Source organism: Belonocnema kinseyi, chromosome 8 (assembly GCF_010883055.1).
Source record: "Belonocnema kinseyi isolate 2016_QV_RU_SX_M_011 chromosome 8, B_treatae_v1, whole genome shotgun sequence".
In the NCBI taxonomy this organism is placed as follows: domain Eukaryota; kingdom Metazoa; phylum Arthropoda; class Insecta; order Hymenoptera; family Cynipidae; genus Belonocnema; species Belonocnema kinseyi.
Window position 1 is genome coordinate 52,727,944 of NC_046664.1, and position 14,599 is coordinate 52,742,542.

The 14,599-nt window shown below is 32.6% G+C and overlaps 1 protein-coding gene across 3 annotated transcripts in view; it reads right to left on the bottom strand.

Moving 5' to 3' along the window:
• The window catches only part of LOC117178831 (endothelin-converting enzyme homolog), a 68,369-nt gene that overhangs the window by 10,997 nt on the left and 42,773 nt on the right, over positions 1 to 14,599 (bottom strand). For all 3 annotated transcript variants that reach the window (XM_033370328.1, XM_033370330.1, XM_033370329.1), the window contains exons 5-11: positions 12,782 to 13,062; positions 10,000 to 10,098; positions 9,747 to 9,917; positions 8,477 to 8,625; positions 5,650 to 5,872; positions 4,781 to 5,240; positions 4,490 to 4,636 (exon numbers count right to left, since the gene is read on the bottom strand). In XM_033370328.1, coding sequence (XP_033226219.1) covers positions 4,490 to 4,636; positions 4,781 to 5,240; positions 5,650 to 5,872; positions 8,477 to 8,625; positions 9,747 to 9,917; positions 10,000 to 10,098; positions 12,782 to 13,062 — 1,530 coding nt within the window. The remainder of the gene's footprint in view (positions 1 to 4,489; positions 4,637 to 4,780; positions 5,241 to 5,649; positions 5,873 to 8,476; positions 8,626 to 9,746; positions 9,918 to 9,999; positions 10,099 to 12,781; positions 13,063 to 14,599) is intronic.

The window sequence follows — 14,599 nt, forward strand, 5'->3', positions numbered from 1 at the left end:
TCTCGTGAAAGAAAACTTGAGCAAGCAAAGCAAGCAAATTTCTTTTCCACAATATCTCTAAAAAACTATTAAAACTTCACCTTTTCCTATCAAATACCCTCAAATTTGACATTTGATCCACATTAGACCGCATATCGTTTGATCAATCCCAACGGATTGAAGAGCTTTTCACCCAAAAACAAAAAACAAAATTTGACAATTTACTCCCAGTAAAGCAAATTCAACTAAAAAATACAGTAAAGAACATCTCTGATCACCCTCTCAACAATGAAATGATTTCAGCCTTACCTAAAGGACATAATTTTGCTGTAGCTCCATCGAAAATCCCAAAAGAAGAATTAATCAGCAATTTAGAATCCACAATATATACCCTTCCACCCGAAAAAGCGAATGACATACGACGTAGGACGGCCAACATTTTACGCCAAGCTCAAGTTCCCTCCTCAAACTTAACAAAGCAGGAAAAAACAGCAATTAAAGAACTCAATCAAAATAAAGATATTATAATATTACCCGCAGACAAAGGCAACACAACAGTAATGATGAACAAAGAAGACAATAACAACAAAATCATGGACCTTCTAACTGACGATACTTGCAAAAAACTTAAAAAGGACCCCACAAAAACAATAGTCAGTAAAACAAAAACTCTTCTCAAAGATTCTAAACTTGACAGCCAAAGAATATCTAACTTAATACTTACTAATCCATATCTTCAACACTTTACGGGCTCCCAAAAATCCACAAAGAGAACATTCCACTCAGACCGATCGTCAGCGCAATAAACTCACCAACTTACAACTCATTTGACTTTATTGAAAAGATAAAACAGATTCGCATTCAAACCCAACATATCATAGTGAGTTTCGACATAGCATCTCTTTTTACGAAAGTACCAATCTAAGATACAATTGATATTATTAAATCTATCACAAACTTTCCTACTGAGCTCGTACCTTTGATAGAACACTGTCTCAATAACACTTTTCGTTCAATAACCAATTCTACGAACAAACTTCAGAGGCAGCAATGGGATCCCCAATCTCACCTGTAATAGCCAATGTCTTTATGGAACACCTAGAAACTAAAATCTTCAACCAAACATCATCCTAATATCCTAATATCGAGTTCACCATGGAAATAGAACAAAACGGAAAATTGCCTTTCTTGGACGTATTAGTTTACAAAAAATCTAATAACACATTAGGACATGAAGTTTACAGAAAACCCACGCATACAAACAAATACCTACATGCCTCCTTCCACCATCACCCATCCCAAAAAAAATCGGTCATCAACTCCCCTGTATTCAAAGCTGTCTCCATTACAGATAAAGATAACTTACAAAAGGAATTACAAAACGTTAAACAAATCCTGATACAGAACGACTACACAAAAAAAAATTGATAAAGCAATAAGAAGACACATTCAAACCTACGAAAGAAAGAGAGAGAAAAATGACCACCACCCTACCCTACATCCAAGGTGTCACAGAACAAGTAGGAAGAATTCTCAACTAAAACAACATCCAAACCATATTTAAGCCTCCTGCGAAAATAGGACAACTACTAAATAAACCTGAAGATAAAAAGGCACCCCTCAGTGATCCAGGAGTACATAAAATCCCTTGTTCTTGTGGCAGAGTCTATATTGGAGAAACCGGGAGAGCGGTGACCCAGCGTATTAAAGAACATGAGAGTAAAGTCAGGCTAAAACATTTCACGCAATCAGCACTAGCTAAACATCATATTGAAATAGGATATAACATTTTATTTGATAAAACAATAGTCATTGCAAAAACGCACAACAAATTTCCAAGAAAACATAGAGAAGCAATCGAAATCTTAAAACACCCCACTAATAACATCAATAGGGACAATGGATATAATACCAATCCGATTTGGCTTTCCGTCCTTCCGAATTTTTTAAAAAAGACTTGATTGGCCAATCAAGTTCGACCAGTCACCACGGTGTGGCGCTCTGGTCAATCACAAGCATCGCAGAGAGTATACCTAAGAACAACATGACCTGATACCTCAGTTTCAGGTCAGCCCTGAAGTAGTGAACTGCAATTGATTAACAGGTAACTATGTTTGACAAAGCTAACTATATCTCTCGAAACATAGGTAAAGCCTTGATTTGTTAAATAGGTTTCTTTGAGCAACTGCTAAAACAGAATCACAGTATGATTTATAATCGCTTGAAATTTGTATTAATTTTCTCAAAAATAGCTGGAACAGATCCTTGTTTTTAAAATCTGTTTGCTAAAAAACAAATTATTAAATAAATTTGATTAATCCAGATCACAAACCTCTTTTTCTATACATTGTAAAAATGTAATCTAAAATCAGTGACTTAACCCTGCTAATCCCAACGAAATAATTTTCATCTACTTGTTTCCTTAAATACATAATTGTATTAATTATCGCTTTAAACAAAATTTCAAATCAGATAAAAATTGTGGTCCGAAAATTCATTTGTCCACCGATACTTTTACTTGCCCTACTGAGCCGCGCCGTACCATAGAAGAAGTGACGTTTGGATTTTTTTTTGGAAAACAGTGGCAAAATCAAATCAATGATTCCGGGACTTGTAGTTTACACTTATATCCTCCTCTAAGGAAAAAACAAAATAAAAAAATCAATCATGTAATTTTTTAGGAAACACGTTTTTCATTTTTTATTATTATTTTCTTTTTAAATTAAATTTTCGAAAAAAATTTTCTTTTGAAATTTTTTATTTTTATTTTTAATTGCATCTTGAAACATGTAAATGAAGTTGTCAAAGAATCATATCGGTTAATTAGATCTCAAGATACGTCATTTTAAATAGTCCAAAAACTCAAAGGCCCATAACTCCTCCATTTTTATGAATATTCAAAAAAATATTTAGTGGTGTTTTTTCACTACCAAGCAATCTTATACTTTGAATTGCAGCTATTTCCCATTCCGACAATAAAATTTATAATGATGTTATGTCCTTTTTTATTATTTCCATATTAAAAATGTACAATTAGAAGTGGATTTAGAAGCCCCAAAGTCAAAAATTTTCAATTTTAAATCTTCCAAATTGAAGAAATTAAAAATGTTAAACATAAAAATCACAGGATTTTTAATTTTAGATCTTAAAATTTACATTAATTTTTATAGTGAAGTTTCAAAATTTAGAGGTCTTAATTTTTAAGATTCGCCATCGAAATTTGAATAATTTTGGAGAGTTACAATTAAAAATTCTTCAATTTTTAAAATTTATTTTTTAAATGTATGTTAATTTGAAAATTTTTGTGAAATATTTCAATTTTCAAGATTTAAAAGTAAAAATTCCTCAATTTAAGCGATTTAATTTAAATCCATTTGATTTTCTTTAAGTATTTTCATGAGGATTCATGCATTTGCAATATTTATTGCTTGAAATGATGTAATTATTAATTTTCTGTTTATAACATGTAGTTTAAATTTTTTAATTTTAAATGGAATATCCATCATTTTTAAAATTTTGCAATTAGAGTTTCATCTATTTTTAATGTTTCTAATTCAGAATGATGTTAATTCTTTTTTTATATTTCCAGATTAAATATTTACAATTAAAAAATATGGATGATTTTGAAGATCGAAGATCAAGAATTTTTAATGCTGAATCTTCCCAATTGAAGAAATTTTAAATGTAAATCATCAAAATTAAAGGATTTTTTATTTTAGACCTTGATATTTACATGATTTTTTATCATAAACTTTCCAAATTAAAAGGTCTTCAATTTGAAAAATTCACCATTGAATTTTGTACAATTTTGAAGAGTAACAATAAAAAATTATTTAATGTTTAAGATTTATATTTTAAAGGTATTTTAATTTGAACGGGTTTTTAAATATTTAAATTTTGAAGATTTAGAATTGGAATTTCTTCAATTTTTAATGTTCAAAATTTTATATGATTTTATTTCCATTTTTTTAATATGAATAAATGAAAATTCTTAAATTTTGATTACTTTTATAATCAAAAGTCAACAGTTTCCAATCATAAATCTTCTAAATTGCTGCAGTTTCAAATGAAAATCATCAGAATGACACAATTTGTAATTATAAACTTAAAACTTGCAAACTTTTCACTGTGAACTTCTAAAACTGAAAATATCAGTCTTAAAAATTCCAAATTCGAAGTTTTACAATTTTAAAAATATAGAATTAAAGATATTCAGTTTTCAAAATTTATATTTTAAAAAATAGTCAGTTTAAACTTTTTTTTGAATAGATCTTTTTTGTAGATTAGGCCAGGCAAAGGGGGGGGGGCGGTCCATTTTGTTACCTTGTATGATGAGAATCTAAAATATTTAATATTTTGAGTGAAACTAACATAACGGAGTTATACTCGAGATTTCATTAATAATCTAGTTGAAAATAATAAAGATTATTCGCAAATTTCAAGAATTGTTTTTATCTTTCCCCCCTGAATTGGATCCCAAAACTCCCTATCAATAAATATTATTAAATACCTAATGTTTGTCTCCCATTCACATGTCGGCCATCAATTTCAAAATCGCCGTACTGTTCAACAAAGCATTCTGTTCTATTTTTGAATTTTGCAATTGTTGCATTATTCCACCACTGATGCAGATTTCCATGCAAATCATATTCCCTGCCTAAAACCGATGAAAGTAATGTCATTGACAATCAAATTTATTTTATAGCGAAAAAACGGATTGATATTTGGAAATTGTTATTGCAATTTTAAACCATGTTATATATCAAATTTTAATTAATTAAAGTCAACTGAGCTATATTACCTTGATCATCGAAAGCATGAGTGAGTTCATGACCCATGACAACCCCCATCCCTCCAAAATTAAGACTATTTGGATTTTCCATATCATAAAATGGACTCTGTAAAATTCCCGCAGGAAAAACTATTTGATTTTTTGTTGGAGTATAATAAGCATTTACAGTAGGGGGTGTCATAATCCAGGTCGTTTTATTCACTGGCTGATCCAGTTTTTCTAAACTTTTTCTCAAATTGTACTTGTTGACTCTGATATTATTCAAGAAATACTCGTTCTCCTTAATCACCAAATTGCGATAACGCTCGTCTAACTCTTTTGGATTTAAAATGAAATTTGGAAAGCCTATCATATCAGTGATAGCATTTGCTTTTTCTTCAGCTGATTTCCTCGTTTCTGCATCCATCCAATCTAGATTCTTCAAATTCTTCGTAAAGGCTCGTCGAATCTCGTTTATCATCATCTCAGCCTAAAACATTTTTAATTTATTGAATTACTTATTCAATTTAAACTTCATTTTCGTATGATAATCTAAAAAATAGGACAAAGAAACATTAAAATATAGCAGAGTGGATAGCTAAGTACACAGTGGATAATGTCGATTAAAATGGAAAGAGACAAATTATTTGCATTTCTTCAATCTGTTCACCTGTTCAAAATTAATCGAATAAATTTTAATAACAAAAGTGATGGATTGGTCGATAATTTAAAACAATTATTCGGCGTTTACCAATCAAACTTATTTTGTAATTGACCACTCTGGATTTGTACTCCTTTACCCTATTTGAAAATACTGCCAACTTCAATAATCAATATGACTAAAAAAATTATCATTAATTAAAAATTTTTTTTCTTATTGTGTAAATTCAAAAACTCACCATTGGTTTACTTTTTCCATGGAAGACTTCTCTGACAAACATGGCACCAATAGCAAATCCCATGACGTTATTGGCATCACTGACGCAATATCTCCATTGTTCTTCTCTCCCCTCAGAACCAATCAGAGCCTTTCTCAAACCCTTATATGCATCTCGAAAAGGTTTTGAAAGACAGGCTGTCAAGGACCTGACAGTCTGCCAGATGAGGTAGTTGTTCAGAGTTCTATAAAAAATTAATTTAAATTTAACAATGTACGGATCACAGGGCCGTTCAAAAATTACGTTACACTGCCCGGGTGTGGGGGGTATTAACAGTTTTTAGGACGTATAGGGATACATGGATATTGATATAATTAATTTATTGTTTGAAAATGTAAAAGTTAATAATTTTACTTTAAAAATTTATAAATAATGCCTGTTTTTTCCTTTAAATGCAGACTGAATTAATAGAATCCAATAAGAATATGAAACTATTTTTTCTTTATAGTTTATTCTCTTTAATTGAAAAGTCTAATATTATTACTAAAAAATTTGGTTGAAAATTCGTTATTTCTTGCTTTAAATAAAATTTTCTTAACGGAAAATTTTACTTACCCATTTATGCTTGAAAATTGCTCATTTATAGTTTAAAATTTAAATTTTCATGGAAAACTGATCTTTTTTGGTTAAAGATTCAACTACTTGGATGAAAGTTGATCTACTTTGTTGAAAATTTATTTTTTTCGTTAAAAATTCGACTATTTTGATTAAAATTTATTATTTTTGGGCTGAAAATTAATTTTGTAACTGTAAATTAAACAATTTTATTATTAGTTGAAAATTTCTTGTTTTTAGTTGAAAATTCAACAATTTGGTTGAAAACTGATTAGATTGTTATAAATTTAATTTTTTAGAATAAAAATAGTCTTCTTGATTTTTTTTGTTTTACATTCGTAGTTTCCAGTGCAAAATTAATTTTTTCAACTGAAAATTTAACTGATCCATTTCTTCCTGAAAATTGATCGTTTATAAGAGAAAATTAAGCTGTTAAATTTTCATTGATTTTTTAATGGTTAATCTTGAAAATTTACCTATTTGGCTGTAATTGGTACTAATTGGTTAAAAATTCATTTTATTTGTTAAAGATTGAACTATTTTACTGACATTTTTCTTGTTTTGGTTGAAACCTAATTTTTTTATATGATAATTTAAATATTCTATTTTTGTTTAAAAATGAGTGTTTTTAATCCAAAATGCAACTATTAATTTTTTATTGAGAATTCATTCTCTTTGGGTGAAAATTCAACTACTTCGTTAAACATTCATTTTATTGGTCACAGCTTGAACTATTTTGTTCTTTTTTTGTTTAAAATTAATTTTTTGAACTGAAAATTAAACTACTCTATTATTGACAGAAATTGATCATTCTTAGTATTTTTTAGGTATTAGTATAGTTTGGTATAAAATAAACCTTCCCGGCTGAAAATTTAACCACTTTTTTAAACTAATTTCTTAAAAATGGTTTTTCTTATTTGCAGATCTGTTTAAAAATTTTAATATTTTTCTGAGAATTTTTTTTATCTGTTTTAGTTTAAAACCCAACTATTTATCTTAAAAAATCAAGTGTTCTGTTTAAAATACATATATTTTTTCTGAACACTCTTTTTTATCTGTTTTAGCTTAAAACTCATTTGGAGTTTTAAAATTCATCTTTTTCGTTAAATTTGACTATTTTTTTTTTAATTACAGAAATTTAAATGACATTAAAATCAAATTTAAAATCATATTTAACGTCCAATAATCAAATTGATGTATAGAATTTCTGAAAATAAAAACAAGAATCCAAAGATCAAATTTGAATGACCACCATAAAATTTTCCTTTTAAAATCTGAAAAAAGGTAAAGAAAATCACTTTTTTTCTCCTAAAACAGACAAAAAAATATTTTTCCTCCTTGGACAAAGATAAAAAAAGGAAAGAAAAGTGAGAAGGCAACCAACAAAATCCCCTTTGTTCCCTTTTTTACTTCTTTCGTCTTTTTTATTTTTATTATTATCAAATCACAACAAGAACAAAACATCTGTAAAAATTAAACATCAGCATTTGGGCACTCATACAGCACCCTTATCTTTTTTAGGAGAAAAAGTTTTTTTCTTTATCCCTTTTTAGATTTCAATCGGAACATTTTATGGTGGTTGTTCAAATTTTTCAGGAATTATGCACATTATTTTTTATTTAAAATTTTAATCCATTTTTGTTTGAAATATCAAATTTTGATTCAAAATTCAACTATGGCATTCAAATTAAACTGTTTTTGATTGCAGTTTGATCTTTTTTGTTTAAAAATTCGACCATTTTGTTGAAAATGCATCCTTCTTGATGGAAAATTCAGTTTTTCGGGTTCAAAATCACCTGTTTTCGAAACCATTCTACTTCAATTAAATTCAATATGGTACCTTACACATTAATTTTATTTGAAAGAATTTACTCCCCTATTTTCGAGAAAAATCATCCCGTTACCCCTGTTGTGAGAGCATTTTGGACTGCAAAGCCTTTTAAAATAATATGTGTCTATATTTCGTGTTTTATTTTAGGCAATCATTAAATGAAGTCGAAGAGGAAATTTCGATTTGAAACATAGAGGGAGAGGGGGCGTTTTCGTGACGTCACTCTGTGGGGTTGAAGTTTTATGTGATGAAATGTGTCGATGAAAGGGGGTAGAAGTTTCCAAAATAGCGTGGCGTAGTTTTTGAACGGCCCCAAAAATTATTTATCATTTTAATCCCTAAACTTTTTCTTGCAAGAGCATACACACACATACGCCTCGAGATCAGGTGTAATTCACGTACACTTTTCCTTCAGTCGTTTTGTTGTATTCTTGCAACAGCTTGTTCAATTTGGTGAAATACTCGGGTGCATAATTCACTATGTTAGTCTTGCTGTTGATCTTTTTGCCCACTAAGAGTGTTGCGTTTTTAAAATAATCCACCCAAGACATCTGAAATTATTACCAAAAAATTGTTCTTAGAAATTGCTTTAAGGTTGGTAACGTTTGGTAATATGAGTCTTGAAAAAAACTTTGTTGGATTAGGGGAGGTGGTACACAGTTTATACTTGTGACTTTTGTTTTTAAACACTCAGGTTCGCGTAATATATCCACTGCCTTCGTACAGTGAACATTATATAAATCAAATAATACATAAATATTAAATTATAAATATTAACTAATAGATCAACCAATGTTTAAACCCCCGCTCCAATACACTCTCTCTCCTGCTTTTTCTAAATTCCCCTACTTCTTCCCCTCCCGTTACCCTTAGCCATCTTCTTTCCCTAACATCTTCCTTCTCTACATCCAGCTCTCTTCTTTTTTTCAGCTATCACTTTCCTTTTACAACTCAGCCACGCTTCTAATCATTACCCCTGCTATTCCTTAGTTATACTACTTTCATTATTTACTCACTCTAATTTCTCAAAAGCTTACCTCCCGTTATTTCCCCTTACAACCCCTACCCTCTTCATTTCCCCAACTTCCCCTACTCACATTTTTACTACTTCACCTACTTCCGCCCCCGCATTTCCCCTGACTTGACCTATTTCCTCTCCCATCACTTGCCCCCCACTTCCCATTCCTCCCAACCCTCATTACCCCTAACTTTACCTACTGCCCCTCCCTCATTTTCCCTAAATGCATCTACTTGCCTATTCATATTTCCGCTCGCCTTAACCACTTCTTTATTCTTTTTTTCGTTCCCTCATTCCCAACAACTTGCTTCCCCTGCTACCCTACCCTCAATTTATCTTCTCACCTACCCTTCAATTTCTCTCACTCCCCCTATCCTTTTTCTCTAATTTTCCTAATTCCCTCTCATTCACCGACTACTCATCCCCCATTTCGTCTCACTTCCCTTGCTACATCTACCCTAATTTTTCCTCACTTTCCCCCCTTGGAAAAAAATACAAAAAACGGATAGAGGGACGGATACCCGACTAAAACTATAAGGGTTTCTGCTCGAAGATACGAAACTCTAAACAAAACAAATTTTACATAATTTTTATAGATTTTAGACAATTGTTGTACAAAAATAAAAATCAGGTAATTTGTCATCAAACACTTACAAAGGGCGCCATTTTTTGTAGGTCGCTAATCTTCATAAGATTATACAATTTCTCATCATCTCTTCTGTCCTCTTGAGGAGTAGTTATCTCAGCAATTCTAGTCTCGAAACTAATTATGTCCTGCATTTGCCTCCTGGTGGAATTTTCTTCGCCCCCTAAAAGCACTCCAATCTAAAAAATAAAATTGACCATATGTAGATAACTTGATGGGTTTAGAATTATTTTTTTTAATCTCAATAAAAATAATAATCACCCTTGTCATGTAATCCAGATAGGCCACTAAAACTTTTTCATGCTCGGTCTTATTCAAATAATTGTCTATTGTCGGTAAGGTCAAACCTCCTTGATCGATCTGTAATAACAAAAGGAAAATTAATAGTTGTATTGTATAAGTTTTAGGTCTCCGACACAATTTTTGGGCAGTTGCTAAATGTTTACCATTTCAGATAATTAAATTTTCGAAAATATTAAAATTTGGTGAAGAGAATACGAAATCCATGACGACAAAAGTTTTGATATGCATTCCTGTAGAATCTTTCGCGAGCAATTTGTAAAGTTATATCTCGATTAATTTTTGCTATTTCAATATTTTTATATTAAAATTATTTTCCAGAACCCTTCACCCTTGTTTTTACACCCCTTCTCTAGGGGAGAGTAACTTCGGCTACACCAACTCCTAGCCACAAGTATTTTCCTTTCCTGCCTCCCTTTTATATCCCTTCGCGGGGGTAGATAGACTTTAAAAAGACTCATTCCCGAATCACGCTCTGCCCTTTACAAGCTTCACCCTCGTTTTTATACTCTTTCTCTGGGAGAAAATAATATCGGCGTCTCCTAACCCCAGCCTTACCTTTCCCACTTTCCAGCGCACATTTCATTTATACCATTTCTCGGGGCTGAGTGACTATCATGACACCCACCCTCGAGCCGCAAAATACTCCTTTTTAGCCACCGTTTTAATATCCCTTTGCGGGTTAGACTGACTTCGGTGACATCTACCTTCAAGCTGCACCCTTCACCTTTTAAAGCGTCCCCCTCGTCTGTTATATCCCTTCTCTGGGGGAGAGTATCTTTGACGACAACCAACCCCAGCCACACCCTACCCCTTTTCCATTTCTCACTTATATATCTCTTTTCGGAAGTAGAGTGACTTAAGTGATATCTCCCTAGGTCACACCCTTCCTCTTTTCCAAGTTCTCTTTTATATATCCCTTCTCGGAAGTAGAGTGACTTCAGTGATAACTTCCTCAGCCACACCCTTCCTCTGTTCCAAGCGTTTTTCTTGTTTTTTATACTCCTTCTGTGGGAGAATATTACTTCGGCGTGATCTAGACCCCTAATACACCTTCCTTCCTTTACATTCCTCTCCCTATTTATATCACTAATCGCAGTAAAGTTACTTCGGCGACATCCTGTCCCAAGTCGTACACTTCCCTCTTTAAAAATTCCCCCTTCGTTTTATATACTCCTTCTCTGAGCGAGAGTAACTTCAGCAATAGCCCCTGCCCCTTTCAGGGGTTTACCCATTTATTATATATCTTTCTGGGTAAAGTGACTTTTGACAACACCCTCACCCAGCTATACCCTTTCCAAGGGTACACTTGACTTACTATATCCCACCACGGAGTAGGTAGTAAATCCCGAGAACTAATTGTAATATCGATTTATAACAGTTGACTTATTTTTATCGCAAAATACCCTGTTACAATCAACATTAACAAATTATGTACATAAATGAAAAAAATGTTTAAATCCATATTTCGAAAGCTATGCGAGATATGAATTTATACGGTTTATATTCGTGTTTCTTGAAAAAATCCCACAGAAATCCGCATCAGTGTTTCAAGGCATCCTCTCATATTATGATGTTGTAAATTAGTACAGTGTAAATGTTACTTAGCAATTTTTAGGGTGTCGTAGCTCCAGGAAGAAACTCTAGTTTCCACCGTGTGTCCTTCCGTCCGTCCGTCATTTCGTAGTAGTTTTTGCCAGGGAGGAGAAGTGAGTGAAAGAAAGTGCAGGGATGTGAGAGGTGATATGGATGGGAGAGGAATAGATGGGAGGGGTGGTAAGGGAATTGATAAGAGAAGAAGTAATGGAAGGAAAATGAGGGGAATGGATCAAAAGTAAAGGTCGAAGTAAGGGGAGTGGCAGTACGGGAGGAAAAGAAGCCAGGAGAGGGAAATTAAAGGAGGGAAAAGTAGGGGAATAAATCGCAAGTGAAGATGGAAGTAAGGGGAGTGGTTGTGCCGGAGGAAAACTGTGGAGAGGAAATTTAAAGGAGGAAGAAAATAGGTAAATGGACCGGAAGTGAAGGTGAATATAAAGGTAGTGTTAGAACGGGAAGAGGAGAAGCGAGATAAGAGGAAGGAGGTGAAAGTGGTGCATTGGACCGGAAGTAAAGGTGCAAGTAAGGGGAGAGGTAGTAAGGTGGGAGAAGAAGTGAGAGGAGAATTATGGACAGAAAAGAAGGAAAAATGAGTGGAAGGGAAGCAGGAGGAAACTAGGGTAAGGAAAGTAAGGAAATTAAGGAGAAATTAGGAGAGGGCAAGTAGAAAAAGTGTAGGGAAATGAGGGAACAGAACTTAGGAGAAACGAGGGAAAATGAAGGGAGAGGACGTAAGCGAAGTGAGGCTCAGGAAAGTAGGCGAAATTAGGGGAAATATGGAGCGAAGAAGCGGTGGCAAGAAAAAATTGGAGGTGGAAAAGTAAGGGAGGGGTGTGGGTAAAGTAGCTGAAGTAGAAGAAAATTAGGTCAGGGAAAATTAAAGGAAATGAAAGAGAAGTAGGGGAAATTAAGTGAGATAAGTAGGGGAAGTAAAGGGAAATAATGGGAGGAAATATAGGGGACGTAAGGAGTAATTAGGGAGGCTGTCTTGTATGTTCTGAATTGGGAAAGAATATGTATTACAACAGTATATGGAGTTTATCATTTGTTTGTTGATGGAATAATTAATAATTAATTAATTAATTAGGTAAATTATTTATAAGGATAAAATTAATCAAAGAAATGAAAATATACGTATCATACTCACTTGTATTATATGCCTGCTACTGTTTCTGTCATCTTCATTAACTGCCCAAGAGAAAAGCCCTCCCATGTTGTACACATTTTGCAATACATGCATGCTCTTCTGCAAAGACCAACTGCTAATATTGAATTTCCCTGTAATGTTCCAACCTCCAACATCGTCTAATAACTCCAGCATAGGCTTCGCCCCCAAAGCTTCTATCGTGTCATTTCCATCCATGCACGACAAGTAATACAACTTTGCCTTCTTTTCAGATTCGGATTTCATTTCATTCAACTGTCGCTCTATTAAAAATAAGATCTAAAATTATAAATTTATAATAGGGTTGTTGCATGAATTTTAGATAGTATATTTTTTTATATATTTCATAAGATTATAAAACTTTTAGTATATCTCCACAATTTTTTGAATACTTTACTTTTGAGATAAATAAGTATCGAAAAACCCCCATTCAAAGTCCGTGACCTTAAAACATTACATCCTGCAAAATGCTGAACCAATCAGAAAAATAGTATGCGGTACTCTATTGACTAGCGAAGTTTCCAGCTAGAAGCTGGTGCGAAAATTTGTCACCATCAAAATGTCGACTTTTGGCACATCCTCAATGCCACACTCTACAAATACCGGTCTCAGTGCAGTTCTAATCACTTTGAAAACCTTCTTGACCATTTCTATATAGTTTTAAGGGCATTTGATACTTAGAAAATTGTCGATTTTACCAGTTTTAGGTTCCCCCGGCTTTTTTTCTAGAATAATAAATATTGTCTTAAAAATTTGGGAAATGATAGCGAACATGCTAACGGACGTCCCCACACACTTTTTTTGTAGGTTAATTCAAAAAAGTTTTAATTTAGCAAAATGTGATTAATTTGCATACCGCTTAGGAAATAGTATCGATTTTTTCAGTGTTAGATTCCCAGGCTTTTTCCTAGGATAAGAAATATTTTGCCTTTAAAATCTGGGAAATGATAGCGAACATGCTAACGGACGTCCCCACACGCTTTTTTTGTTTTTTTATCAAAAAAATTTTGATATTGCTAACAACGTGCGTGTATATTTCGAGGTTACGTATGTTATAATTCACCCGAGCGTTACGTCCAAACTACACAAGATTTTGACCGAAAACTTTCGACTTACAAATAAACATAGCGACTAATCTCCCGGAACTAACCTTGTTTGCAGGCAATCAAAAAAGTTTATTTCATAAATAATTTCCAGATTATCAGAAAGGCAGAGATGAAAAACGACATAACCTCAAAATAAGGCATATGCATAAAATTTTTATTTAGCACAATCAATTTTTTTTGTTATTATCCATCAAAAAAGAGTCTGGAGACGTCCGTTTTGATATTTTAAAGCATCTCCGAATTCAGTTTTTAAAAATTTAAATTTTTGTGGAAAAAAGCCGGGGAAATTTTGAGTATGACATTCCCTTAAAGACGTTTTAAACAGTCCCCTGGCACTCTCAGTTGAAAATGACGGAAATGTTGACCGCAGCCACGGTCGCACTGGCTGTGCATTGGGCCGACTAGCTGCGCAAATGCATGTGATAATGTAAATATTTACACTTTTAGTTTTAAAAAAGACGTTTTTAAGTATCCAGTGAACAAAAATTTGTTTTAAAAAAATGATGAAACGTGTGATTGTCGGGTGCAAATGTGAATACAGTTACAAGCAGTCAGGCACTAAAACATGTAAATATATTATTGTGCCTAAGAATGAAAGAATAATAAAACTGTGGTAAATAGCGATTTTTCGCGATAAAATTAAATTAAAAGCGGGGGGTGCAATCTTTCATAAGCATTTCAACCTTGATGACCT